General features: G+C 38.7%; 1 protein-coding gene across 8 annotated transcripts in view; it reads right to left on the bottom strand.

The window, feature by feature from the left end:
• The window catches only part of RAPGEF2 (Rap guanine nucleotide exchange factor 2), a 324,533-nt gene that overhangs the window by 10,734 nt on the left and 286,284 nt on the right, over window positions 1-27,515 (bottom strand). For 7 of the 8 annotated variants that reach the window (XM_032803442.2, XM_032803445.2, XM_032803447.2 and 4 more), the window contains 13 exons: window positions 26,614-26,721; window positions 26,304-26,507; window positions 25,988-26,096; window positions 24,712-24,958; window positions 20,292-20,449; window positions 13,533-13,773; window positions 12,917-13,300; window positions 9,984-10,195; window positions 9,756-9,879; window positions 8,896-8,919; window positions 7,600-7,823; window positions 7,093-7,272; window positions 4,451-4,603 (listed from right to left, as the gene is read on the bottom strand). In XM_032803442.2, the coding sequence (XP_032659333.1) occupies window positions 4,451-4,603; window positions 7,093-7,272; window positions 7,600-7,823; window positions 8,896-8,919; window positions 9,756-9,879; window positions 9,984-10,195; window positions 12,917-13,300; window positions 13,533-13,773; window positions 20,292-20,449; window positions 24,712-24,958; window positions 25,988-26,096; window positions 26,304-26,507; window positions 26,614-26,721 (2,368 nt within the window). The remainder of the gene's footprint in view (window positions 1-4,450; window positions 4,604-7,092; window positions 7,273-7,599; window positions 7,824-8,895; window positions 8,920-9,755; window positions 9,880-9,983; window positions 10,196-12,916; window positions 13,301-13,532; window positions 13,774-20,291; window positions 20,450-24,711; window positions 24,959-25,987; window positions 26,097-26,303; window positions 26,508-26,613; window positions 26,722-27,515) is intronic. The other variant, XM_032803444.2, reaches the window with a different exon arrangement.

The following is a 27,515-nucleotide window of genomic DNA, read 5'->3' as shown; positions in this document are numbered from 1 at the left end:
ACTTCTGCTCTCTGTCTTATATTGCAATGAAATTACACATTTGACAACATTTGGAAAAATTAAACAGTGGCAAATTCAAAACTGATAATAGGAAATACTTTTTCACACAGTGTGGAACTCACATGTGGAACTCATTCCCACAGGAAGTAACTGAGGCCAAGAAAGTAGCAAGAATTAAAAAGGGATTTGACATTGATGATATACCAGAATATCCAGAGTTACAATAATTAAATCATAGCAGAAATTTTGGATGGAATATTAAGTCTCATACTTCAGGGTTTAAGCCAATCTCTAACAGAGATCAGGATGAAACCTATGTGGGGGAGCAGATTATTTTATATGTACCTACTGCTGGTTTCTTAAAGGTTCCTCTGATGCTTCTAGTACTGGCCACTGACAGAGACAGAATACTGGATCACATGGACCTTAGGCCTGATAGTATGGCAATTCCTACATTCCTATGTACCATTCATCTGACCTTCACTGTCTAATTTATCCAAACAGGTTTCTAGTGCATGTTCTGCTTATGTGAGGGGCTACAAGAGTCATTCCCTCCAAGACAAAGTCATTTACTTTAACATGTTCCTTCATTTTGTCTCCACATTTTGAACAAATAGAGTCAAGAATACTTCGGCACTTGGGCCATTTGCATGATAGCATAGAAAACAGCAGAATTCACACTTTGCATGTAGATGATTGATCACATCGCAAATATGGGCCTTGATTATAGCACTGCATGTAAGATTTGTCAGCTAAACCTGAGCTGGCCATCTAATCCTTTGTTTTCAGGCAATTAACATTTTCTAGGCTATGGCTACACTAGATCTCTTACAGCAGTGCAGCTGCACTGATGCATGCTCTCTAGTACAGATGATCTAAAGCTGATGGGAGAGAGCTCTCCCGTTGACTTAATTAATCTACCCCCAACAAGCGGCTGTAGTTATTTGGTGGGAGAAGTTCTCCCACCGACATAGTGCTGTCCACACCAGCGCTTAGGTCAATGTAACTTATGTTGCTCAAAGGGTGGCTTAGGGCTTGGCTACACTTGAGAGTTACAGCGCTGGCGGTGGCTTTACAGCGCTGTAACTTATTCCTCATCCACACTGGCAAGGCACATACAGAGATGTATCTCCCTGGCTACAGCGCTGGTTGTACCCCACATGGACGAGAGGAATAAAGAGAACAGCGCTGGTGCTGCAGCGCTGGAGTGCCAGTGTAAACAGTGATTAATCTTACTACGCTGTAACTGACCTCCAGAATTTTCCCATAATGCTTTTAACTAAAGAACTCTCTTTGTTTCATTGTGAAATCGGGGCTCCCGGAGCTGCTTATCTAAAAAACAAACACAGCAATTGTTTGCTCGAGCAGAGGCAGGCAGGGAATGTCCAGAGCTAGTGTTTGCTTGAGGAGAGAAACAGCACAATGGAGGTGGGGGGGAGAGGGAGTCCGTGGGAGCAGCTGCTTATCTGGTCTGAAGGCTATTTGCATTTAAGAGTGAATGAAGAGGGGTGGGGGAAGTGGTTGGAACTGGCAAGGCAGTAAGCAGACACAGTGTCGGCTCCAAAAATCCACACTCTCTCTCTCTCCCACGCTCCCTGTCACAATTCACCCCACCCCTCTCTTTTGAAAAGCACGTTGCAGCCACTTGAACGCTGGGATAGCTGCCCATAATGCACCACTCCCAACAGCGCTGCAAATGCTGCAAATGTGGCCACACTGCAGTGCTGATAGCTGTCAGTGTGGCCACACTGCAGCGCTTTCCCTACACAGCTGTACGAAGACAGCTGTAACTCCCAGCGCTGTACAGATGCAAGTGTAGCCAAACCCTTAGTCACATCCCTGAGCGACATAAGTTATACTGACATAAGTGGTAGTGTACACATAGTCTTAGAAAGTTTATCCTAAAAGCAGTTCTTTAGGAAGTTAAATTATTAAAATGTAATTTTGTGATGAATGCCCTATCAGCTATTATTTTTATTACAAAATATTTGTATTACTGTAATGACCAGGATCCCTAGTCATTGTACAAGGTGTTGTATAAAAAGAATTAAAAACATATGTGAGAGGCCATTCAACAACATACTTTTGTATGTAAGCATGCAATTATAATTTTTAGTTTGAAAATCACCATTAAGCTTCAAAGAGATTTCAGTGGAGCTACGCAGTTCATACTAGCTGAGGATCTGTCCCTAACACTGTCAAATCTGATTAAAGTTAAGAGAGAAAGCACATTAGTTCATGGTGCCTCTAAATCATGGAAATACTTTGAAGTTTAGAACCATTTTCACAGATTGCTTTACCAAATACACAGTACTACATTTCCTCTTCATTTATCTGATCCCGATTCCTTTTTCAATAAATGCACTGGCCTTGACAGAATGTGATCAAATTCATATAAATTCACACCTTGCTAAAGTCTACAAGATAAAATTATGCTGAGATCTTACAAAGACTTGAGCTGATTATCAAAGGATTTTCTCCTTAAAATCCTCCTCTATCTCACCCTTAAAAAAAGCTCACTTCGGCAGTGCTTTTGGATATGTAGTTGTACTTTTGAAGGACAGACCCCTCATCCCTTTTAAAAACATTAGCCAATTGCACATGTGATCTTTTGCCTTTTGGTTTTGTAAGCCCTACCTATCCTATGGGTCTCTGGCGCATTGCTATTCTTGTTACTGTTCTCACTTTCAAGAGAAGAGGAGGAACTGGTTAGATCTGACTGTCTGGCGCCACAATATCTCAGCTGATTGCCACTGCCACCTAACAATAGGATGAGAATAGAGTTTAGATATCCATTTGCCAGACACAGGAGAGAGTGATACCCAGATGAAATGCACACAAGTTTCAATTTCTCAGCATCACAGTGCAATTTGGTGGGAGTTATTACTATAGTGAAATCTAGAACTGTCCAAGCTCTATCACAAGTCTGAGCTCTTACTGTGCGGGTCTCAACTCTGACATAGATTTTTTAATACAACTTTCTCTCATGCAGCCATTAAAATTGATTTCTATGTTATTCTGAAAAGGATACGAGGAGAAAATGACCTTGAGATTACCTGCTATAGGAATATGTTATTCCATTTCTACAGTGACATTTTTTTTTTGCACTTGATCTTTTTTCTCTTAATTAACAACCAGAGCCAGTACAATGAAAAAGGAAACAGGACAGAAATTCATCAGGAGTCTTAAATCATCTTGTTTAAATTCATTTGCAGTTTTGGCCAGTCACACTGGACAGTAATCTCTACTAGTATATTTTAAGATAATTAATAGAAACTAACTCAGACAAGAAAGGCTTATTGTGCAAAGCCATGTGTCAAACTTCCACCTTGATTCTTGGGATGACTAAGGTGTTCGTGTATAAGAAATGTAATGCTTTAGTGATCTGAGTCTTTAACACTCTACAGAATATCCTGCTATCTTGCATAGGTCCCTCTCCATCCATCACAATTGCACAGCAGGCAGGCATGATTTTAACCTAGTAATTCCTTTAGAAATCAGCAGAGGGCTTGGTTATTATACCCAGTGATGCTCTATGGTGCCACTATGAGCTCTGAACTTCTGCCCATGTATGCTGCCTTTGGTAGGATGCAACTGAAAGAGACATGTTTTCTCTGAAGTAGCAGTAAGGAGAGTTGCTTAGTGTGATGGCTCCAGGATACTCTAAACTAGTGGTCCCCAACCTTTTCATCTGGCAGACGAAGGATCACTGCGGCGGTGGAGCACCCGCCGAAATGCCGCTGAATTGTCGACAGCAAGTGGCGTCATCGAGAGGCTTCCCTGCTGAAATTCGGGGGTGATGCCTCTCGATGACATCACTTGTTGGAGACAAGCGTCGTCAACGAGAGGCGTCCCCACCGAAATGCTGCTGAAATTCGGTGACATTTCGGTGGGTGCTCTCCCAGGGTCCAGGACGCGGGTGCATTAAGATGCCCACGCAGGTGCCATGGTGCCCGCGGCCACCGCGTTGGGGACCACTGCTCTAAACCCATCTTCCTGTGTTTTGATAACAGGATGGCTCCTGAGGCATCCCCTTGGGCACCACTATTCCACTTCCCTGCCAATCCTCATGTGGCAGCATAAGTAGGGAAAGATGTCACCCTTACGGTTTATCTAGACACACAGGTAGTGTGCAGCAAACTGTGGTGTAAATCTACAGTGCGTTAGTCTGCTGTGCACTAAATGTCCGTGTGGACCATGCTACTACACAATGAAAGGGCATTTTGACTTATTCTGCTTTGAGATGCAAGTAGATCAGTGTGCAATAGTGAACTTTTAGTTTGGTAGCAGAGTCCACATGAACAGTTAGTGTGCTGCAGATTTACATCCCAGCTTGCTGTGTCCTAATTGTTCATCTAGACAAGCCATTAGTCTCCAAGATCCCCTCACAGTTATTTCTAAAGCCTACAGATTTCAGGAAAAGGAAGGGAAAGTGTTGCACATCTTATACCTTTCCTTGGAGAGGTGTGTGGTGATGTGGGAGGAGAAGACAACTGTGAAGATGCATTTGACATTGTGTCTTCCGCTTGTTTCTTGTGACGGTCCGAACTTCCTTCTTCAGACAATGAAAGAATTTTCTTTAAAGCTTGCGGGGAGTTAATGCCTTTAAGGAAGAATGAATGAATGAATGAATGTATTAAGCTGGAAATATATACGCTTGTTAATTTTACAATGCATTATAGGGACCCTGTAAAGATAAAATATTTATCTTCCTTGATTTACTAATACCACTTTGAGTGAACTCATCCTCACAGGAAACCTGCACAACACTTTCAAAAGACGAGCCTGGGAGCTTAAATTCATAACTTCACTAGACACTAAAAATCATGGACTGAATAGACACACTTGATTTATGGCTTATTACAGCTATCTACAACCCACTAACAACGCTTCCAGCTGCTTCCCTCCCAGCCCCTCCCCGCCTTCCTTTCCTCCCTATCACTTGAAGGGTGTTAACAGGCCACTTCACCTTGAATGTTCCCTTGAAACATGTGTTAACTATTTATGCTAAACGATCTGTTCCACCTTGTATTCAGCTATGACACGCTGAGTACGGCTATGTCTACACTTGCATTTTTGTCGGTAAAACTTACGTCACACAGGGATATGCAAAAACACACTACTGACCAGCACAAGTTACAATGAAGTAAGCATCGTTGTGGACAGCGCTATGTTGGTGGGAGACGCTCTCCCGATGATGTAGTTACCGCTGCTTGCTGGGAGTGGTTTAATTATGCTGATGGGAGACCTCTCTTTCACGGGCATAGAGTGTACACATAAACCTTACAGCAGCACAGCTGTGCCACTGTAAAGTCTCTAGTGTAGACATAGCCTAAGCTTCCCAGACCTGAAGAAGAGCTCTGCGTAGCTCAAAAGCTTGTCTCTCTCACCCACAGAAGCTGGTCCAATAAAAAAAAAAAAAAATTACCTAGCCCACCTCATCTCTGTAATACCACTTTTAATAATCTAAAATAAAAATAAATAATTTACTTCCATTTATTTCTGTATTTTACTCAGCTTTGACAATGAAATTGGACCACTCTGTTTTAGATTCCAGTTCATATCTACTAGCAAAATATTGCATGTCTGGGTTTCTACCTGTACATCGAAAAGATCTCCTGTAACTCGTGTTCCAAAATATTTTCTCTGCAGATCTAACACCTGGGAGATGCGTGTGATAAGTACTGGGAGATCAAAACTAGAAAAAAAGGTGGAGTTGTTCACAATCCCTCAGAGATTCCAATGTTTATTGAAAGGTTACATAAAAGGACCTCAGCTGCTCTTCAGTTGCTTTGGCTATTCAAAATAGCTTAGACTATCACCAAAGAAAGTGGTGCGGAAAGTTGGGCAAGTGAACATCTGGTGGTGCAATATATTCCTAGAGTTGCCTTTCTTCCTTTCTCCTTTGAGAACTGTCTCTGCACAAACCCTATATTTTGGGAGACTAGCAGTAACAACTCCTAGAGAGCAAAGACTGAAGAACTGCTCTCATGAAACAGGCATCAAGTTTGCTGATTAAAAGTGCAGATTGATCTACATGTGACAGCTCTGCAAATTTCAAGGGTGGAGTTATTTTTTCAAAGCATGCTACAGAATTTGCATTTGATCTAGAGGACTGCAGTGTTGCAATCAATAATCCAGAATTATTTGATTAACACAGTTTATTTGATCCCCTAGACAGCAGAATCTACAAAACTAGACTAATACTACATTATTTCTTGCTCATTTGGTGTTCATTTTTTAAAATCCCTCTTTTGTAGCCTAAACAATAGGTATGAGAGACCCTACTAGCAGGTGGTGACAGAATAGAGCAACGTTTCTGGAAAATCACTCCCTGTATAAAGGGGATAGCTAGAGTATCCTGCTTAGAAACAAATTTGAGAATATGTTTTTAATTCAAATCAGATATGAAAAATTTCAGACTACTTCAAACTCTGCAACAGGATGAGCTACTTTAGCTGCCAGAGAAAGACGTGGAGAAATCGAATTATTTACAAAACATTACCATTCTCCTATTTCAATCTGTGGCATCCCAAACAGCGGAACTTTAGCACTGCAATAGAAAAAGATTTGGGGGAACATGGTGGTGAAGGGCAAGTGTCAAATGAAATAGTTAAAAGCTACAGCCCACATTTTCAAAAGTGATTAGTGACTGGGGGTACTCAACTTGACATACCTTGGACAGGCCTGATTTCTGGAGGGCAGATGCTCAAACACTTTTGAAAATCAGGCCCCTTTATGGTCTCTCAGACTGATCACTCAAAAATGGAGACAAGCAAAATCATTAGTGACTTGAAAATTTAAGCCCAAGGGTCTAGTGCACCAGCCAGAAGACCTATTATCAGTGGATGGAAACAAGTCTACAACTGAAAAGGATAAGCCAGCCAGACCCCGTTACTAGGAGTAGTTTTCTCCTGTTTATCTGCTAGGAGGATTTATATATGCTGTCTAAACTGACAGAGGGATAATTGAGAGCACTAACTTGAACTAAACGTTAAAATATTTCACCAGTTCAAAAATACACCCGCTTGAACTATACAAAAACATTCAAACCTTTTTAACAACACACACCCGCCTGTTCATTTCACTTACCAAATGGTGGGAGGTCTTTCACCGGTACTTTCTTGCGAGAGGGATAGAGGGACACAGCAGGGACCTGCAATGCTTGGTTTATTTTATGCTGCTGCTGCACCTTCTGCTGAATTCCTGCCCTAGGTGCCACTGGTGATGTTTCCTGTTTCCCAGACCGTTTGTCCCCTGGATTCTTCGGTACTTTGTAATAAATGGAAGAAACAAGGAATTAACTTCTGTTTCAGCAATCTTTAAGTAAAAGGTTCAAAACTACTGAGTTTAATTAAAAGGAGTTAAGATACAATGAGGATTGCGGTATCTATACCATTTTAAAGAGGCAAAGGGAGGGAGAGAGCTTTAATTCCTTTAAAACACATATTGTTTTTAATTATAAAATCTTTGCTGACCTTTCCACATAACAGAGCTCAGAGAACAGGCATTTAAGTGACAGGAAGATATAGACCAGAAGTTAAGTTACATGCAGATATAAGCAGCTATTTATAATGCTTATTTCATGAAAAAGCTCACATGTGTTGGTAGCTGGCTCACACTGCAGAGACAGTGTCTGGAGGCTCTCTTCATCCATTTCCAGGTCCAAGTTAGAGAGGTACTGCTTCACTTTTCGTGCCATTTGAGCATCTTCATACAGTTTTTTGGCATTGAGAAAGGAGCTGCGACGTACCCGCTTTTTGTGTCCCCCTGTTTGTGCAACATCTAGCACTGCTGCATTTGTACTGCCCTGGCTGAGAGACCTGAAGTGAAGTGGGAAAGAGGAGAAAGATAGACTTAGTCCAGCACAGTATCACTTCATAAACTGGAAACATGCAAAAGATTCCATGAATGTCAGTCTACGGTCAAAGCTTACATGCCTCATTCCAGTAAGTCAAACAGCTATAACAGATAGAAGATGAGGATCAAGAAATCTCTTTATTTGGTTAAAAATAATAATTTATGTATAATTAAATAAAGTAAGTGCCTGGAACCTATTCTGCTCCAACTAGGCAATCTCCCTTCACACATCTAGAAAAGCATTCATGATAGCCCTCTCACAAAAGTCAGCTACTGAGAAGGTTGGAACATTAAGACAAGCTCATGCAGCAAGGCAATGCTGACAGACAACTGTAGCTGAGCCTCAAATTTAAATACAAATTATCTAGAAAGTATCTTCAACATAGTCTTAATCTGGGTTTATAAAGACCTCAATTTCAATAGTAATGAAGAAAAAAAATCTTTTTTTATGCCCTAACTTGAGTACGATGAGCTTTTTGTTAAACAAATGATCAATTAGTCAATGAGGAAATAAACGTCATGCATTTCAATTTGTGTATGTATATATGGAAGCTATTTGCGGCTCCTGATTTGTTAAGAGTAAAAAATGGAGGCTGGATTTAGAGTGAAAATATAGTTAGTTGAGCTGTAAAAAACATGATACTTCAGTTTTTAACATCAGTGGATTTCATTTTCAGTCATTTATCAGGCATATGTAAATTAGTTCTAAATTTTAGTTGTAGAGCTATCCCCATTCTATTTTGGAATTTCCTTTCTATTACAAGCCAGACTGGTTATATTAAAGTCAATTGTATTGGTGTGCTAAATAAACAACCCTTCCCCAAATCCCACTCAAAAATATCTGTAAATAGTTTCACAGCTCTTGTGTTTTTGACCTCAAAAGCAAAAGCACCATTGGATTAAACTTATTGTAAGTACAAAAGGGTTAAAAAAAAAAATGTCAAAGCATCAGAAAATTAAAGACAGCAAGTAGAAAAACAATGCAAATGGTCAGAAAAGAATGTTTGTCTGTGTGTGTTGTCTCCAACCACTTACCCCAAACTCCTCCATTTCTTCTTCCTGCAAGTGAGAGCCATGAAGAGTGAAGCATGGGTTTAGGAAGAGACAGAGAAAGAACACAAGCTCAGAAAGAAAAGACCAGACCTCAGGACAAGCAGTACTAGAAGCCTACAAACATTAAAACAGCCTTATCTGAGGCGCACAATCAGATATTAAAAACTCTTCTCATTCAAATTAAGCGAGAGTGCATTACACTATCTCTACACAAAACCAAACAGCAATCACTTCACATTCTCCAGCACCATTGATTTTTGCTGAAGTTCAAATATTCCTATTTGTAGTAAACTGTGAGCAATTTAGACTGTCGTATGCATCAACATTTCATACATAAACTTTCCTCTAATACAGTACATAGTGAGATAGAATATCTTTATTCAGACTATGAATTGGTGGGATCTCATCATGGAATCAGGCAAATTGGTTGTCAGTGGGAGAATATAAAACACTGTTTCCTCCATGGTAAAATCTATAATTGCTTTCCTTTTTAAAACTGATTTTAAAATGTGGATACAGTACGTAACTGTGATTACCTAAAAGTGGTACAAGGTAGCGAATGAAACATTGTATATCTATAACACTGTAATACTACCAGTGATATAGAAATTATACAGTCCAATCTTGTAACTGAAAACTCCAATTGACTTCTATGAGAGTTCCAGGCATAGAAAGAACAAGAGGCCCCACAGGTGGGAAGATAAAGTCTCATCTTCCATTATTTAATTTGCAATGTTTCTTTTGTTAAGGGCTGTGGAGGGGCACTAGAGAATTACTTATCTTATTATTGATACTCAACTTTTTGTCCCAATCAACTGAAGCTCTGTTGAAGACAAACCTACCTAGTCCTGAACATTACAGCAGGATCCATGTTAACAGAAGCCATTCGACCAACATGACGAATCTCTTTTGCGATCATTCTCAGCTTCTCAAAATTGACCAAGCCTTCCACTTTTGAGTCATTTCCTATATTTCATAAGAAGACGACAAGTAAATAATAATGGTATCAGCTACTAGGCTGCAAAATCCATTTTCTGTGGAGATAAAGACTCAAGCTATTTTGCATTTACCTTCATGAAGGAATGTAAGGTCCTTTTTGATAACAGGGAAGAGAGGAATAATGGGAGGCTGTAGGTTTTGGCTGTTCAGGACATTACGATATTTTGCCATGTTCCTAGATGGATCAAACAAGTCTTGAAGATCTTGAAACAGCTTCTCATATTTGCTTGGAAGTTTTTCCCAAGTAGTGCGGAGCCTTGCAACCGGTGCCAAATTCAGGCCACTGAAAACAGTTCATTAGGGTTTTGTTTTGTTTGTCCAATTAAATACAAACTATTTAACTATTTACAAACTATGCAAATTTAATAGAAAGAAAACTGCAACACCCAAATATAAAACTATACAATTTTGTGTAGCAGAAGTATCATATCCCATATCAGGCAAAGTGTTGTAGTGCAGCAATATACCAATCAAATGCAAATACTGGTAAGCAAAAATTTCATTTTGAAAATGTGCATTATAAAATCTACACAATAAATCTGTTATGAAAATGCATATCTTAAAGGTTATATTAACTATAATGACTGATGGAATCTATACAATGCAGTATACCCAGATTGGTATCGCCCTCCACTATAGAGGAGTTGTCTGCCCTTTACCATGGAAGTTTACAATCTCTAGGTATATCTGGACTCACGGTCACTCCTGGATTCCCAGACTGTGTCAGTGACCAGAGATGCTTATCTCCAAATCTGTATCTGATGACAGTGCTAAGACCATTTCCTTTGCCACAATCCATGTGCCATGTCACCTCCAGATGGAATTGCTGAAATAGACTCTATACTTAAGGATATGCAGGAGCTGCAGCTGGCTGAAAAACCTGTAGTCCACTCCCTTAGTGCTGTTGGCAAAAGGAGTACTTTACACCAGTGGTCCTGACTAGCTATTCACTTCTGGCTGAAAAGGAGGCATTGATATCAATCTATAAAGTCAGCTATTGTTCAAATCCTAGCAAACTGACAGGCTGCCTCTCACCCCATATTATGAAGCAGGACTTAAGCTCAGCTGAAGTGGCTGAACTAAGCCCCTAGATTTAAATGCCTCAGGGGCGCTGACAAATTCCTAGCCAGGGTTTCTGATTTTGGAGAATTTTCTTCCTCTTCTGGTCTGATGGGATTCAAATCCACTGACCTTCAGGACAAGTGGCAGAGATGATTTTTTTTTTTTTAAACAAAGGATTTTGCATGGAAGGGTGATAACGACATATGCCAACAGCCTTTTTTTGTAGCTTGTGATATTTACATTTCTATTATTATGGTGTTATATTTTTTTATTTCCGCAACTTGAAGTATTCTGAAGAGTTTAAGTATTTCTTTAATACAGCTACTAGACATTTTCTACTTTTACATTCTGTAATTTAAAATTAGAACATAATAACGGCCATACTGGGTCAGACCGAAGGTCCATCCAGCCCAGTATCCTGTCTACCGACAGTGGCCAACGCCAGGTACCTCAGAGGGAGTGAACCTGACAGTTAAAGATCAAGTCATCTCTCTCTTGCCATCCATGTCCACTCTCTGACAAACAGAGGCTAGGGACACCATTCCTTACCCATCCTGGCTAATAGCCATTAATGGACTTAACCTTCATCATTTTATCTAGTTCTCTTTTAAACCCTGATATAGTCCTAGCCTTCACAACCTCCTCAGGCAAAGAGTTCCACAGGTTGACTGTGTGAAGAACTTCCGTTTACTTGCTTTAAACCTGTTGCCCATTAATTTCATTTGGTGGCCCCTCGTTTTGATATTATGGGAACAAGTAAATAACTTTTCCTTATTCACTTTCTCTACACCAATCATGATTTTATATACCTCTATCATATCCCCCCTCGGTCTCCTCTTTTCCAAGCTGAAAAGTCCTAGCCTCTTTAATCTCTCCTCATATGGGACCAGTTCCAAACCCCTAATCATTTTAGTTGCCCTTTTCTGAACTTTTTCTAATGCCAGTATATCTTTTTTGAGATGAGGAGATTACTTTGGGGATTTAAAAAAAAATTAAAATACCTTAATCTAAGGAATTTTATAACAAAATTTCCCCCACTTGGATTTTCTGCACATGAAATACAAACCCCTAAGAACAGACAATAGTAATACAAATACCCAAATTCAAAGTACTCCATTCAAATTACTTCTATTGCTTTCTTCAGCTCCAGATAGGGTAGATAATAGTACACTCTCCCACTGGGAACAATTTTTCTTTTGTCAACAGTCTAAGCAGCTAAAACTACAATCAATAATATACCAAGACTCAATAAATGCAGGGTACTGAGCACCTTCTATGAGGTAATGCACATCCTAACTCCCACAGGAAAGCAGGAGGCGAAGTCAAATAGCACTTCATGAGATGAACTCGGTATCTTGTAAGGATCAAGCACCAAGACAGAAAATACCACAAGCCACCTGCTTTCTTATAACTGCAAATTCTTTTTACTATTCACCCTCCCCTATTACCTTTTCCATAGGCACAACCACAAGAGTAGAACAAGAGGATATGCAATCCTTTTGATAGTCTTCCTCCATGCAGCTCCTGGACTTATTCTCACCCCTGGACCCTCTAAAATTTTTTATTATTTTTCTAAGTTTGAGTATCTCTAACTTTGCCATCCATCTCAAAATTCTCTTTCCTCCCATGCTACACAACTTCTGTATTCCCTAATTCCTCTAGTTTCAGTTTTTATAAAGCTAGTCGAGTTCCAAGGATTAGTTCAACAAACATTTTAATATCAGGATACAAGATTCTTGGGGAGAAAAAATCTTTTCCTATCTTTTTTAGGAGTGTCCAAAGCTGACGGTAATAGCATTAGTCAGCTCCCTTTCTGTTTAATGCAAATTTCTATTCAGTTTGAAGTATTACTCCTGAGTAATCTGAACTGAATTCACGGTAAAACAAAAACAAACAAACAAACAAACAAAAAAACAAACCACACAAACTTTCCCTTATTTACCTGATAATTGCAAACATGGAGTTGAAGTTCTTGCATTCCCTGCAGTGCAGTGCTATCTTAATGAAGTGTTTAATGATCTTCATTCTTTTTAGCTGATTGGTTTCTCTTAGAATCTCAGATGCTACCCAAAATGTTTCTTGGTTTATCACTTCTTCAAACTTTTTCAAGTTAGCACAATTGGTTTTAGATTTGAGTTTAAACAGGTCGTCTATGTACTCTGTGGGTTCAATGTTACGAAATAGCTCAAAGTTTCGCATGGAGAGCTGAGCAGCCATCTCAACAGTACTGAGCTGCAGTAAGGAAATTTGACTTTCCCGCAGTAATTCCTGAGCATCTTCATCTGAACACAATGTTTCTGTTTCCATGTTGTTTTTCAGATAATACCTATAAAAATAAAATAGCAGAAGAAAATTGAGAGCTCAGGTCATCGTATACTAGAGAAAAGTTACAGACTGAAATTATGTATACGTATATATATGTATATGTTCTAACTAGCTTAGAATAGTAACCTGAAGTTGAAATATTTCTAGGGAGAAAACAGACTGTCACAAGTTTGCAGATACTAATATGCATTAGAATTCTTATTAAAGTGACATAATATAAACCAAAGTCTCACCTGCCACTTAGCTGTATCCTATCAGCAAGCTTGGATAGCTGATCTGGAAGCCTCCTTTGCTTGATTACACCTTCTGGAGTGACAGAGACTTCACACAAAGAATACGCATCAGGAGTAGCAGTTACAGCAAACTCTCTAATTGCCTGAATGACCACTTCCTTTGCTGTTGTGTCCTTACTAATCATAATATAACGACTTTGCTGGTCTGCCTTGAAAACCCTCAGAACTTGGTCTGGTAAGTCTGAAGAAGAAAAACAAACAAACCACAAATGCAGGTCAAAGAACAATAAAAGTGATGATACCACAGGAATATATCTGCACAGTTACTTCTGACATCAGGGTCACTGTGTTTTCATTCTTCTCCTCTTTCCTCTCCTGACATTTTTTACAGGAATAGTTCCTAACTGATATGCATCTGGTGGGTCTAACCTGAATTTAGACCCGAAAACTTCATCTACAAGAGACCATCTGAAACCTACTAATACGGCAGAAAGTCCTAGGCTTAAGGACTCACTTATGGAACCTTTAAAATATTAGAGTGAGACCTGCATAAGATTTTGAGGATGCAGAAGATTGATTTGGATCCACCACAGAGGATAAGACTTGCAACTTGGAAGTCTGGGTTTCTCTGGTCTGTAAAACGGAACTGCTCCCAGTCTGGGTTATAAGCCGCTTTTAAATAGACTCTGCTCCCCATCCTAAGTCCTCGACTCCTATACTGAGAGCCCAAAGAGTGTGTTTGTTTTGTTGCCTTAGAAAGTTTTGGATTTCTGCAAAAAGTGAAAGAGTTAGTGCTGTTTTTAACTCCCCACTACCCAAAAATGGAACCTTTTACAGATCACCAGAGCAGCACCTGCAAGGAAGTGGATAGGTAAGGAATGGGTACTCACCTTATACAGAAACTGGAGTTTGAGATGTCTGTTCCTATGGGCTCTCTAGTTCAGATGTACTTTGACTGGAGTACTGCCCATTCAGCCTGCACATGCACTCTACACATCCTCATGCTCTGCACTGAGTATATATAGGCCTGCACTGGTAAACTGCCATTAGTTCCTTTTCCACTGCTTTGTCTCATAGAAGAAACTTGGAAGAAGAGGGGAAGGAGGGTGGTAGAGGAACACCCAAAGGTACACACCTCAGAGAACTTAAATTATTCCACAAGATGAACAATCTCTTTCTTCTTCAAGTAGTGTTCCTATGGGTGCTCTACTTCATAACAAAAGGAGGAAGCTTCAGAGTCAAGTCCAATACTGAAGACAAGACGCTTTCCCAAGGACAAGAGCTAGAGGAATAAACCATCATGCAGTTCATGGAAAATGTATGTAGTGGAGACAAAGTTGCAGCTTTGCAGATCTCAACAATGGGAATATTTTTTAGTAATGCCACAATGGTAGAGAAAGACCTTGTGGAATGGGCTAATACCTACGATAACAAGAAAGAATACATCCAGATATCCATCTGGAAAGTGCTTGGGTGGAGACTGTGGACCCTTTGGACCTCTCAGCAACTGATACAACAGTCTTGGAAATTTTCTAAATGGTCTGCTTCCATCCAAATAAAAGACCCTCATCCTCCTGATGTGCAGGGTATGGAAGGCAGCATCCTTAGTCAAGGCGTTTCTGATCCTTATCATACGGTGTGAATTTTATGTGCTATTGTTCATTCACTGCTTCCACAGCCAGACAGTTGGGTGCAGGACGTGAAAATAAAAATTCAAGGCTCTGGGCTGGGATGTAATATTCTTTTATCAGCATAATTGCATGTTTGTGGTATCACTGCCAGAGTTTGCCAGAAAATTTTGCTAGGGTCTAGTAGGGACTCATTAATTTGCAAGCCAACATTAGCTGAAATTGACAACTAAAGAATATCCAGGAGGTTGACTGCGACTCGCTGACATCCTCTAAGGGGACTGGTAAAGAGTCTGCAATATATTTAATTAATTGTTTGAAATCATCAGCTAGAGAAACTGGAGGCAGCATAACTGCCTCATCTGAAAGACAGAGAATCATCCGTATCTGTGCCGGTCTCCTGCTCTTCAAGGGATTCCTGTACCTGAGGTAATGGAGCAGGGATAGATAACGTAGGAGAATGTCTCTTTCTGTGGTCCCCACATGAAAAACTAGGGACTTGTGAGAATTGTTGTCGACCTGCAGCCCAAGGATCTCAGTATGGCCACTGAGGGGGTCAATAAAGCATGGGAGGTGGCATCCAGTGGTGCTAGAATCAGTGCCCAGAGGCATGTGTTCATCCTTAAATGTAACTCTTCTCTCTCCCCAAAACAGTCAGGAGGGAAGTCCCTTTGTTAAGTAGAGGAATCATGCACTGAGATTTGGGTGACTGAAGAGAACTCCTCCTCATGTAAAGGAGGAGCTCTGCCACTCTGAGGATACTGGACAATCGAATGTCACTCTCGCTACTGACAGACGTTTGGTACCCACTAGCAGGGGGGCGCTGGCTCATCTTAAACTATGACGACCCTGGAGTATCAGGCGGGTTGGTAGAGGGAAAGGTTCTAATCAATAGAGAGAGCATAAATTACTTTGGTAAATCTTATCTGATGGAAGTAGATGGTACTGATGAAGACGGGCTGGGCAGAGCAGAGATAGTACAAGGAGTGCAGTAACTAGAGTTCTTCAAGATGTATATCCATATGGGTGTACCACTTAATGTGTGCTTACACCCCATGCAGTACCCAGAAATGGGATATAAGGTCTCTAACACAGTTTTACTTTAAGGATCCCAAGGCTCTTGCGAAGCAGACCCCTTATGAGGAGAATGAGTCCTCTTCTGTGAGTCTTTCCTGAATCCTCCAAGGATATCTCCCGAGCATGCATAGGTGGCTGTGCCGATGTTGATGGGGCACTATGCTCACTCACAGGCTGATGTCTGGGGTGGGGGAGCGGTGGTTGAAAGGTATGGAGGGATGGGGGTGTGAGGGGTCTCCTGGCCTGGATCTGAGGCCGTCTGGAGACAATACTTCATCTTTAAGTGCATAAGTTTTATTTTCTGATTCTTCCTTGCTCTGCTTTTAAAAGCTGAGTGGACGATACACTTATGAGGGAATGTGTGTGTCCCCCAAGCAGCGAACAAACCGGGAAAGCCCATCATTGACAGGGATAGCTTCTCAGCAAATGAGGCAACATCTGAAATCTGCATATCCTGGCATACTCTGGGACAATGGGGATCTCGAACGAAATACGCCTCCCCTACAAAATCAAGGAAAGGAAAGGAAATCTAAGACTAAGGACAGGATTTGAATAATAAAATGAGCACACTAGCACTCTGTCTCAGGTCAAGGCAGCTGAGAAGACATGGAGGGCTGTTTCCCCAAGCAGCCCTATCTGTCTTTGGCGTGGGGTATGAGGACGCAAGGGTGCAAGTGTGGGCCAAACAAGCAGTATTACCAAAAATTTCTAATCAAAGGTGTTTGGGGTATAAGCACATGTGCAGTGAGAGATCCTACTCAAAGAAGAACTGGCCAGTTACATATGCAAACAGATTTGCATGGACAGTTGTACTAATATGAATGCAACTTGCGCCTAATCTTTTAAAAAAATCATCCCCTTTCTCTTACAGTATTAAATATATAAAACCAAACAACATACATAACATTTATTAATTGAGACCAGCAACTTCATTAATTTTTCATGCCAGTGTTTTATAATTAGGAATTAAATACATTCAATCAAGGGAAATAGGAATAATCATTAAGCACCCAAATATTTATAAGGTATTGTTTAAATAGCTGATTATACAATGGTTGTACTGGGATTTTATTACTTTTAAAAAAAAGTAAGAAAGAGAGACCTCAAAACTAAAACCTTGGATTTGGATATCAGTATAAACTTGGTGGGAGATTGAATCTGGATCTGGAGATGAACTCACATTTTATCTTTCTGGCAATTTCCAGTCGAAATAGAATATAAAAAGCAAAGCTGTAGAAAATCTTGCAGCTCTTCGCCACTGGACTTACTATAAGGGCACAATAATCCTGTTCCCCACGGTATTTTTCATGATAAAGGTAAGCACTTCCACGCTAATCTTTTAACTCACTGGGGAAGTTAATATATTTTTCAGAGGTAAATAAGCTTTGATATTTGTGTACGTGTCATGGATTTAAATTCCTGCTCTGTTTTTCATCAAAGTAAGAGGAGGGGCAATTTGTATTCTTATTCCGAAGGACAAAGGTCATATGAACTACATGAAAACAGAAAGCAAAAGAGAAGTCTCCTGGATCTACTGCCAAGATTAATACTTAAATAGACTGATACTGATAAACCAACTGCTAGACAAAAACATTTCCTTTGAAGAAAAGGAATCTTATTTGGCAGCAATTCAGAGAACAGGGAATTTACTATTAGACCTGAATGTGCACTACATGTATATTTTGTAAAAAAAAAAAACCCCTACAAAAACACGTGTATTCATCAACAGAAGTGTCGAGATAAAAACAAATATTACAGAATGTTTTCCCATTATTGCACGATGTTACCAAACTAGTCAATTTAGGGAACATGAAAGTTCTTCCCTCTCATATATGGCTTGTTTTATATAATGATATACTGTGATCACAACTGGGATGTGCACATTTATTCACTATTTTGCAACTTGAAGAACTGCAATGAAAAAATATTAAAACTGACTGATTACCTCATTAATTTACATATTCATTGGGCTAAATTTAGGCAAATTCAGTCATTTCCTTGAATTTCATATCTCAACTACAATGATTCAGTAATGTCTTTATGTAACCATATTTAGAAGCCTATTTTAAAAATTATTAATGTATGATAATCAAAACAGAGCACTTCGTTGCTATGCCAAATATTCAGGTATATTAGACCTAGACAAATTGCAAACTCATTCCACCGGACTCCTCGTTGTTTTTGTGGATACAGAGTAACACAGCTACCCCTCTGACATTTGTTTCCCTGAACAGTGAGGGCCCAATATGCTTTGCACATTACTAATACAGCTCTTCCTTCTGTGAACAGAGGTTCCTTCAGAAGAAGGCTTTCAAGGACAGAGCATGTTTCTGTAATTTCTGGGTTGCTCTGCCATCTTGGGCAGGAGAAGTAGTCAAATCCTGAAGGAATGCCTCAGAGATTCGCCACTGTGGGAGAAGAAATGTCTCAAATAATGTCCAGCCCGGAGTGAATGAAGGACACACCCACCCACCCACTCCTCACCCCCACCAAAGACCTGGACCACCGCCGGGTGAGTAAAAAAAAATTAAAACGGCGCCTAAGGCATGGGGCCCAATTCCAGGGAATCGGGGGAATCAGCCTAAAGCCAGCCCTGATTGAGGGCCTTCCAACCTTTTGGAAGTTACCTAAGACTTTACAAGCCAGCAGTCTGTAACATCACTGCTAAAAATCAGATCCAAGAACTTTTCAATGATATTGTGTGTGAGTGTAAATATATACACCATTTTAACCATTTTAACTCTCTCCTCTTTCTTTTCTCTTATAAATAGTAGATACTAAAGGATTGCCAACAGCATGATTATTAGGTAAGATCTGAGTTATATATTTACCTATGTGGCTGATCTGGGTTGGGATTAGAAGGACCTTTTATATGATTAAATTAGTTTTAAATAACCACTCATCATAAAGTCTAGTGTCTAAGAGGTGAAATGAGTAGTGGAATGCCTAAGGGGACAGCATTTCTGACTTCTTGTTAACTAGTGTGGTGAGACAGAAGTTTACTTTTATACTGGATTGGTATATCTAAAGGAAGAATAAGCACCACTTTGGGGTGAGTCTGTCCTATTTTTCAGCAGTTTGTACTAAATCTGGTACCCACTGAGGCATGGTGACACTTTTTGTTTTCCCAAAAGTCACTGAGGTGCTGCTATAATGCTAAAAGCTAAAGCATTACTCCACTGTTCAAGTCACATTTATCGTATCTAAGACAAAAGCCTATGAATACTTTCTTTATTACATTTTCCTTAGCCCTTCACATAGCTGAAGCAGTTTAAGAATTGTGCTAGCTTCCATTTCACTGCTTGAAATTTATTTGATATCTATTATCTATGATACTATTACTACGACGATTACAGTGATGCCTATAATCTGGGATACAAAAGATTAATTCTGCAAGAGGCTACACATACGCATGGTAAAAGAGAGACAGTGTCCCAGAGAGTTTATAATCTAAAGAGACAAGGCAGAGCAAGATTGGGAGATTGTCCCCAATTTAAAGATGAGGAAGTGAGCCAGAGAGATACAAAATGACTTGCCCAAGAAAGTCTGTGTCTGAAACACGAATTGAACCACAAATCTCTGGAATCCCAATGCTAACTTCAAGACCATCTTTCCTCTTCAATGAGTGTATTATAGTCTACTTTAGTATATGGTTTGTGTGTGATATTTTAGCTTACTGCAGCCTTGTACAAATTACTGCCTACCGGCGATGTTTGTGTAGCTAGAAGACAAATTAAAATACCATGTACCTGAAGATTACACTGGTAATATATATATATATATATATATACACACACACACACACACACGTAAATTATATATATAGACAATACATTCCTCATAGAACAAAAATATAAACATATTTGCCAGGAGTTAAAATAAACTGGAGCAATGACACAAGAAAGAACTGTATATTAATACAATACATGATCAGTCTAGACGTTAAAACATATGTAAATATAAATTGATGGGTAGATCCAGAACAACAAGTATCTAAAAGTAAAGCGTGACTAGAGGAAAATCAGAGGTAAGAGTAAAAATAATTGATGCTCACCTGGAGTACTATTGAAATCTAAGATGCGGTGATGTGACTGCAATAAATCTGGATTACTGGATGACAGGGTTCCACTGACAGGTAAAGCAGGAGGAATGTGTTTGGTCTGCCTCAATCCTACAATGCTGTCATCCTGCGACTGGCCAATTCCAATGTCACTGTGCCAAGGAGTAATGAGAAAATAAGAAATTTCAGAACTTAAATCTTCAAAGTTTTAGTTATGGCTACAGTATTTGCCATCTAAAAATTAACGGTCCTCAAAAAGCAGTAGCTATCTTATAGTTTCCTCTATGGTACATTTAGCCATTGTATCCAAGTGCTATATAACAATAAAATTGCTATATAACAATAAAATTAGATCTGCTTACCAATAACCAATGAAGATTCTGCTCTTTGCCCTCCTACGTCTGGGAAAATGGCTAGTTTTGTTATCTCAGCACTTTATTCAGAGTGGGGAAGATTTATTAAAAAGGGGTACCATGCAATGCACTTTAAAACCAATCAGACTTTGGCTCAGTCTAATCTTCTCTTGTAACTTATTCCAAAAAAAGATCCCCTCATCCCAGAACAAAATATTTCTCCAGCTCTTAGACACTTTATTTTTTGTGAACTGCATTATTCTAGAGGAGCACAACAGTGTTAGCAGGTCATAGATGGAGAGATGTCATCTAATGATGGGTACTATTGATGACTTTGAGTGCAGGAAGATGATCATATTTGGCAATGGAAACAAATTGGAAGCAGTGGAGGGTGTAGAAGCCAGGGTAATGTGCTCTTGATGAGGAGCCAAGCTCTTGAGTTTACATACAGGGATATAGCTGAGAACTTCAAATACAACAACATTTTTGTGGCAAACTTTGAATGTTTAATGATAACTGTTTCAGCAGATGGAAATATTTTTAAAATATAACCACCAAAGGCCAAGGTTTTCAATAGTGAATGCCTAACATTAGACTCCTAAATCCATATTAGGTTCCTCAATAAATAAGTCAGAACTGCTGGATGCCCAATACACATTTGAAAATTAAGCCACTAAATTGAAGTACCTCATTTTTTAAAATCTTGGCCAATTAATCAACAAACAGAAAATCTACATGGATACCATAGGAAGCATTTGACTCTTAGCTATTACTTACATTTTCATTTAAAGTTGCCATAGCACATTTAGCCATGTCATTTTGTGCTTAAGTACAAGTGTTTTGCCCAGTGCATGCAAGCCCCACTTTCTTATGGCCAAATCAGTATTTTAATGAGATACCTCCACACAAACCCTAGAGTGCTGTGAAAAGTGGTGATAGTAGTTCAGCGATAACACTCTTTCCTCTAAACTACCACTCAATAATATTTGGTAGGTTATCATCACATATCTCTGGTGCTGGATGTGCTGTCTTCTTTCAAGTACAAAACCCAAGAACACAATCAGTTCTGGTGATAACTTCCCTCAGTATTTTTCATAAGAGTCGAGGTGTTAACATCAATGTTTCGGCTACATTCATGTTGAGGTAACAACACTTTGCCTGACTAAATGCCTCTTGCAGTTTCAATGAGATACTGCATTCATTTTTACTTCCTGTCAAACTGTTTAGTTTTACTGTATAATGTTAAACAGATACTGTATTCCATACCAGATATGGCTTTTCTTTGGTGGCCGTTGTTCTTAACTATGGTGTTGTCAGGATTAAATAGGTAATATTTCTAAAGAGTCTCATATGAAAGGTTATATATGAGCAAAAATATTCACTTACTTTCTTATAAAGAGCCTAAACTGATTTTTTTTTAAACTACATCAAAACTTCTGAGATCTGAACTGTTATAAACAATAAGTAAAAACCAGGAAAATCACACTTAAAAATGGCAATATTGCAAGATCCTGGGTGTCACAACAACATACTTGCACCACTGTTGTGCAAAGCATTTTATTTGGGTGTGGTATTGGGAAGGAGACTTGAAGGGAAAAAGCAAATGGATTCCCATTACTTTATATATTCCTTTATTATGCACTGAGATACTATTAATATAGCAAGACACAGCAATTAGAAGAGTGCACATTTCTTGCTTGGATAGCAAAGAAGATAAAGAGGTCTTTAAATATATACCTTCCTATCTTTAAATAGTAATTTACCATTTAATTAACATAGGCACATGAAATGCTTCAGTCCTTTTTATTTGTGGTTTTCAAAAATAGCAAATGAAAATTCTTTAAGTGCCCAGTACAGTGAAATGCTGTTACTTATGAAGATAGCTAAACTAGAGGCTTTCAGGAAGTGGAGAATATACATGCCGGAAAGGCTATACCTACCCAACCCTATGTGGAGATTATACATTAACAAAGAATTGAAATGTCAGTGGGTTTGGGAACATACATTGCTATACATAACACAGGGATTAAGGCTAGCAAAGGGGAAAGGATTTTAGATCAACTGTGTTGTTTTTCTGACTCTTACCCAAACAGTCCCCTACACAGGAATTAGCAAAGCGCAAGGAGGAAGAAAAAAAAGGGAAAAAGAAAAAATAAGTGACAAACTAAGAGAAATGAATCTGATGCAATCAGTAAGATTAACAGAGAACAGTACAAACTCCAGCGAATGATGTGTCTGGTTCATCAGAGAACTAAGGGACATAAATACGCAAGAATGGTTATATAGAGAATGGGAAATAGTTAAGACTCAGATAATATTAAATGAGGCTCTTTTTATAAGGATTTACACATTCCATTTCATCCACAGGAATCAGAGATGTTAATTTCTACTGTAAATATTATTTTAACACAGGGACTGGAAGGGTGAACACAATAAAAAACCACGAACTAAATCATTGCAAAAGATTAAAACCAAGCATTACTTCAACAGCACACATTGCTTTTAAAATACCTGAAACCTTAATTTCAGTGGCCTACCTCGATTTTCAAGACAAATTCATTTTAAAATTATACACTATTTGCGTTTTATAATTTATGTTTATTTATAAAGCAAATAATTTTATTCTCTCTTCCCTTGCTGCCAATAGCATCTTCACTAATTACACAGTGTTTGTTAGCTTTTAATACCTAAACATTAATTGAAGCAGTTCTGGTCTCAGTTATTACTACTGAAGTAAAAAATCTGACCCCGATTATCCTCTCCATTACAGTGGGCAGAAGCACAGCCTTCTTATGGGATACAGAAGAGAAAAGCAGTTCTACAATAGGAAATATTGGTTCCACTGGATCTTCTACTCAACTGGGACCCCACAAAAGCTCCTTGGCTGGACATGTGGAGGGTTGGTGTTTCATTGTTCTCATCTTCCTACTCCCTATCTTCAAGTGTCACCATTAGGCTCCCCAGACTTCTACTGAGAAAAACTGGACGAAACTCCCATAAAACAATGTCCAACTCATTCTCCTCAATTGGTCAAATACACAGTTGTTGATCAGCACAATACATTCCTTCTATCTAGAGTCTAAACACACCATTTCTAAAAGGCCCCATGCCAGCCTACGGTAGAAGAGATGGGGGGACCAAATTTAGTCTTTGGGTAAACACACCATTTCTAAAAGGCCCCATGCCAGCCTACGGTAAAAGAGACGGGGGGGACCAAATTTAGTCTTGAAGTACCTGGGTTGAAAATTTGGTTTGGGGATGGTAATTTGGTCTCCCACATGGAAGTGCGCAGATCACATTAGGCCAATGGGTTGGAGAAATCCACAACTTTTACAGCTGCTATGAATCAATTGCAAACACAATTTGTTTGCCAACCTATTCTCTCTAAAAACAAATTCAGCTCCATAAGATACTGCCTTGTTAATATTCAACTTAGCAGAAAATTCTAACTGATGTAAAACAATTTTTCAAACCTGCAGTGCACTGATGAGAACAGAAACTTAACATCACCATTCCTGATGCCAGCATGTGTAACAGCTGCAAATATTGATAGGAGAATTGTACCTTCTCAACTCTGGGTTTGCCCACAATTGTGAAACTCCATTCCACCAAACCTCAGACCAAATCTGCTATGTTACAAGCAAGATGTTTGCCACATTTTTGCAACTACTTTTCCTGAGAGTAACTCAAGAAGTAACTCAATGTGGCTAAAGAGACAGAAGAAAAGGAGTACACAGAAGAAATATCAAGCACATACCACAACAGTGTTTAGGAGGAAGGGATGGAGAACAGCCATATAAGCTTGTATGCTTATATAGTATTAGCATTCTGATACCCAAGGTGAGAAGGACATACATAAAATGGGCAGGTACTTTTCCAAAAGGAAGAGTAACCAACCCAAATATCTTAGTTAAGCAGGCACAGTTCATAGAGAAAAGAACCACCTACATTTTGCAAATTTAACATTTTTGTCTTAACAGATCTATATCCTTCTATATCAAAAGTTCCAACAATTCAACAGTTTAAAAAAAACGTTTTAGAGGAGATTAAGAAATGCTCACTTGTACGGTTTCTGAGGCAGGATACTGATTCGAGTTTTGTCAAGTATCTTCTTTAGTTTGTTTCTCCCTCCAACAGTGTTGGCTTTACTTTTCTTATTTACTTTTTCTAGTCCTATCACCTGCTCCACATCAACAGCAAGGTCTGGGATGGAGTAACGACTAGCCTTTTTAATATCACCAATTTTAGGTAGATGGGGAGCACCATTTCTTTTCTCCTCTGACAATCTTGTTAGAAGTTCTTTAAAAACTGAAGAGGAAGAAAAAGGATAAACAGCGTATTTTAAAAGAAAATTCTGAGTACAAAGAAAAATATAAAGCACCTTGCCAATCTACTGTTGAACATTATAGAAAAGTCCGCTCAGCACATTCTATCAATCATTTTAAAAACAGACTTAATTTTAATGTAAAAATGTTTACACACTCATTTTAAAAATCTGAAAAGAATATCTATCCTCTGTCATAATAAAATAGAAGCATACAAGTAAAGGAGCCTGATCTTACAAGGGCTTACTGCTGGGTATAATGCTGAATCCCAAAAATAGTCCTATTGAAATCAATGCATTCAGTCATAAGGATCAGACAGGATCAGACTCTAAATTATTAATTTCTGATGGAAGTGAGAGATGATAATATCCATGTACCACTAGACGTTAGATGTTTGTGACTGGGATTCGCAAGTAGGGGAAATGACTGAGTAACAGTTCATTTTTTCCATAGGTAGGCTCATCTGGCTAGAGTGCATTTACTTTGGGTGAGGACTGAAAGAATGTGTGCCAGGCCAAATACAAAAAGAGAAGGCAAAGACAAATGAAAAGAAGACAGATCATCTAAGTTCCAAGAGAGGTCGGTATCCAGAGGAATGTTTGTGTATATACACGCTAGGAGGTCAGACTAGAGGATTACAGTGGTTCCTGATGGCCTTAAAATCTCAGAAAGTGAGAGTATAACCTCTTCATATGTGAGATAATTTGCATTTTTTACAACTGTAATGTAAATTAATCTAAAAATTAGTTGTGTTTTCTCTCAGCAATTTCCACTAGAAAGAATTTTATTTTTTTTTAAATTGTGTTATAAAATGCTTTGGGGACCTAAAAATCTTTTTGTGGTCTTTCCATCCCCAACTCAAATGCTTTAATTACTAATTTTTTCTTTCTTCGTTATAAATTACTTCCACAAATTATGTGTAGATAACACTCAAACAAAACTAAAAAATCTGAAAGATTGAATATAGGATTACTAGAGTAAAACAAAAAGTAAAAGGTGCACTCAAACCTACCAAATAAGTTGGTTTTCACAGTGATAGATAAATGAGTATTATTTCTAAGAATTTCCATGGCTTTTGACAGCTGAATGTTTTCAAAGTTTTGACCATTCACCTCCAGTATCTAAAAAATGTAAAGACGACAATTTACTATTTTTATTTAATGACAAACAAACATGAGAATCTCTGGCTCAGTGCACAAAGATGTATGCAGCAAGTTACATTGTAGCTCTATATGACAGCACTCATGGGGGAAAAAAAGGAATAAAATAGCTCAACCAAAGACATTGAAATTTCAAGTATACACTTAATAAACTTTAAAATTATGTACCTGGTCACCACGTTTCAAGCCTGCTTCTGTGGCTTTGCTACCTAAATCCACACTGTCAACAAAGATTCCAAATCCCTTTTCTGACCCTCCCAGCAAGATAAAAGGCAAAGGGGCTTCTCGAGATGGCTTTGTTATTGTTATCAATCTTCGTTTAGCTTTAGCAGCACACGCAATATTTAATAGCCTCAGATGTCCACCCATTTTCTGCAAGGGGGGAAAAAAGTAACATAATAATGACATACATATACATAATAGCCTGAATACTTCTCCTTCCCAAATTCTTTTCCTTTCAAAACCCCATTATTCTTACCTCTCTTTCCAAATTGTTCTCAAATTCCTCTAGAAATCGAGTCATAGCAGGATCTCCTTCAAAATCATTGAAGTGATTGTTCACCCACAATAATACTACCCGTGTAACCTGTAAGTCAATTAATAATATAAAACTTTATCCTGGTACACACTCAGAGAACAATTCTATTTCTAAAGCTTTCAAACAGGTTATTTTCCAGTTTCCATGTATTTTAGTTGTGAAAACTGAAAATTTTGCTCAAGGCCAACTCCACTGACACATAACAGTTTACCAGCAGGTCACCAAGGAGACGTACAATGAGTGAAGACCTAAAACTGTGCTGGAAAGATCACAGTTGTTCAAAATGTTAATGTTGGTTACACTAAACTTGTCAGAGGGTAGAAAATTAAGTCTGCATTTACATAGTTCACTGCAATTCCTGACATGTATACAAACGAGAATTGGTGCTAAAGCCCTTCTGTCTATGCGTTGTGGCAGTTGTTTATCAATGCACTATAAATTTCTTGCATTTTAAGAGAATGGCAACTTCCATAAGGAAGGAACTACTCTATTTTAAATCATTCAGTATTTTATTCTCTAGCCTTTAGACAAAAAAGCCAATTAACTTCATAAGGAGTGTGCCTCTGTAAGTGTGTGTAAAATAGGTCTTTATAAAAGGCAGAAGAGATAAATTAGCTTTACTAGTGAATGAATTTATTCTTAATTGTCATCTTTACAACAGGGGTTGGGTTGCTTTCTTACTTTACCCTTCTGAGTTCCCATATTTTAGAACTACAATTTAAGACTATACTACAGAAAAGACTCCCTTATGGCAACACCACAATAGCTAAACATGTCAGGAATTCAAGTACAATACAACTACCTGTAAACTTTTACTCTAGCCTGCAACTTGACCTATGAAG

This window comes from Chelonoidis abingdonii, chromosome 5 (genome assembly GCF_003597395.2).
Source record: "Chelonoidis abingdonii isolate Lonesome George chromosome 5, CheloAbing_2.0, whole genome shotgun sequence".
Taxonomy (NCBI): Eukaryota; Metazoa; Chordata; order Testudines; family Testudinidae; genus Chelonoidis; species Chelonoidis abingdonii.
This window is presented reverse-complemented; position numbering and strand designations above follow the sequence as displayed.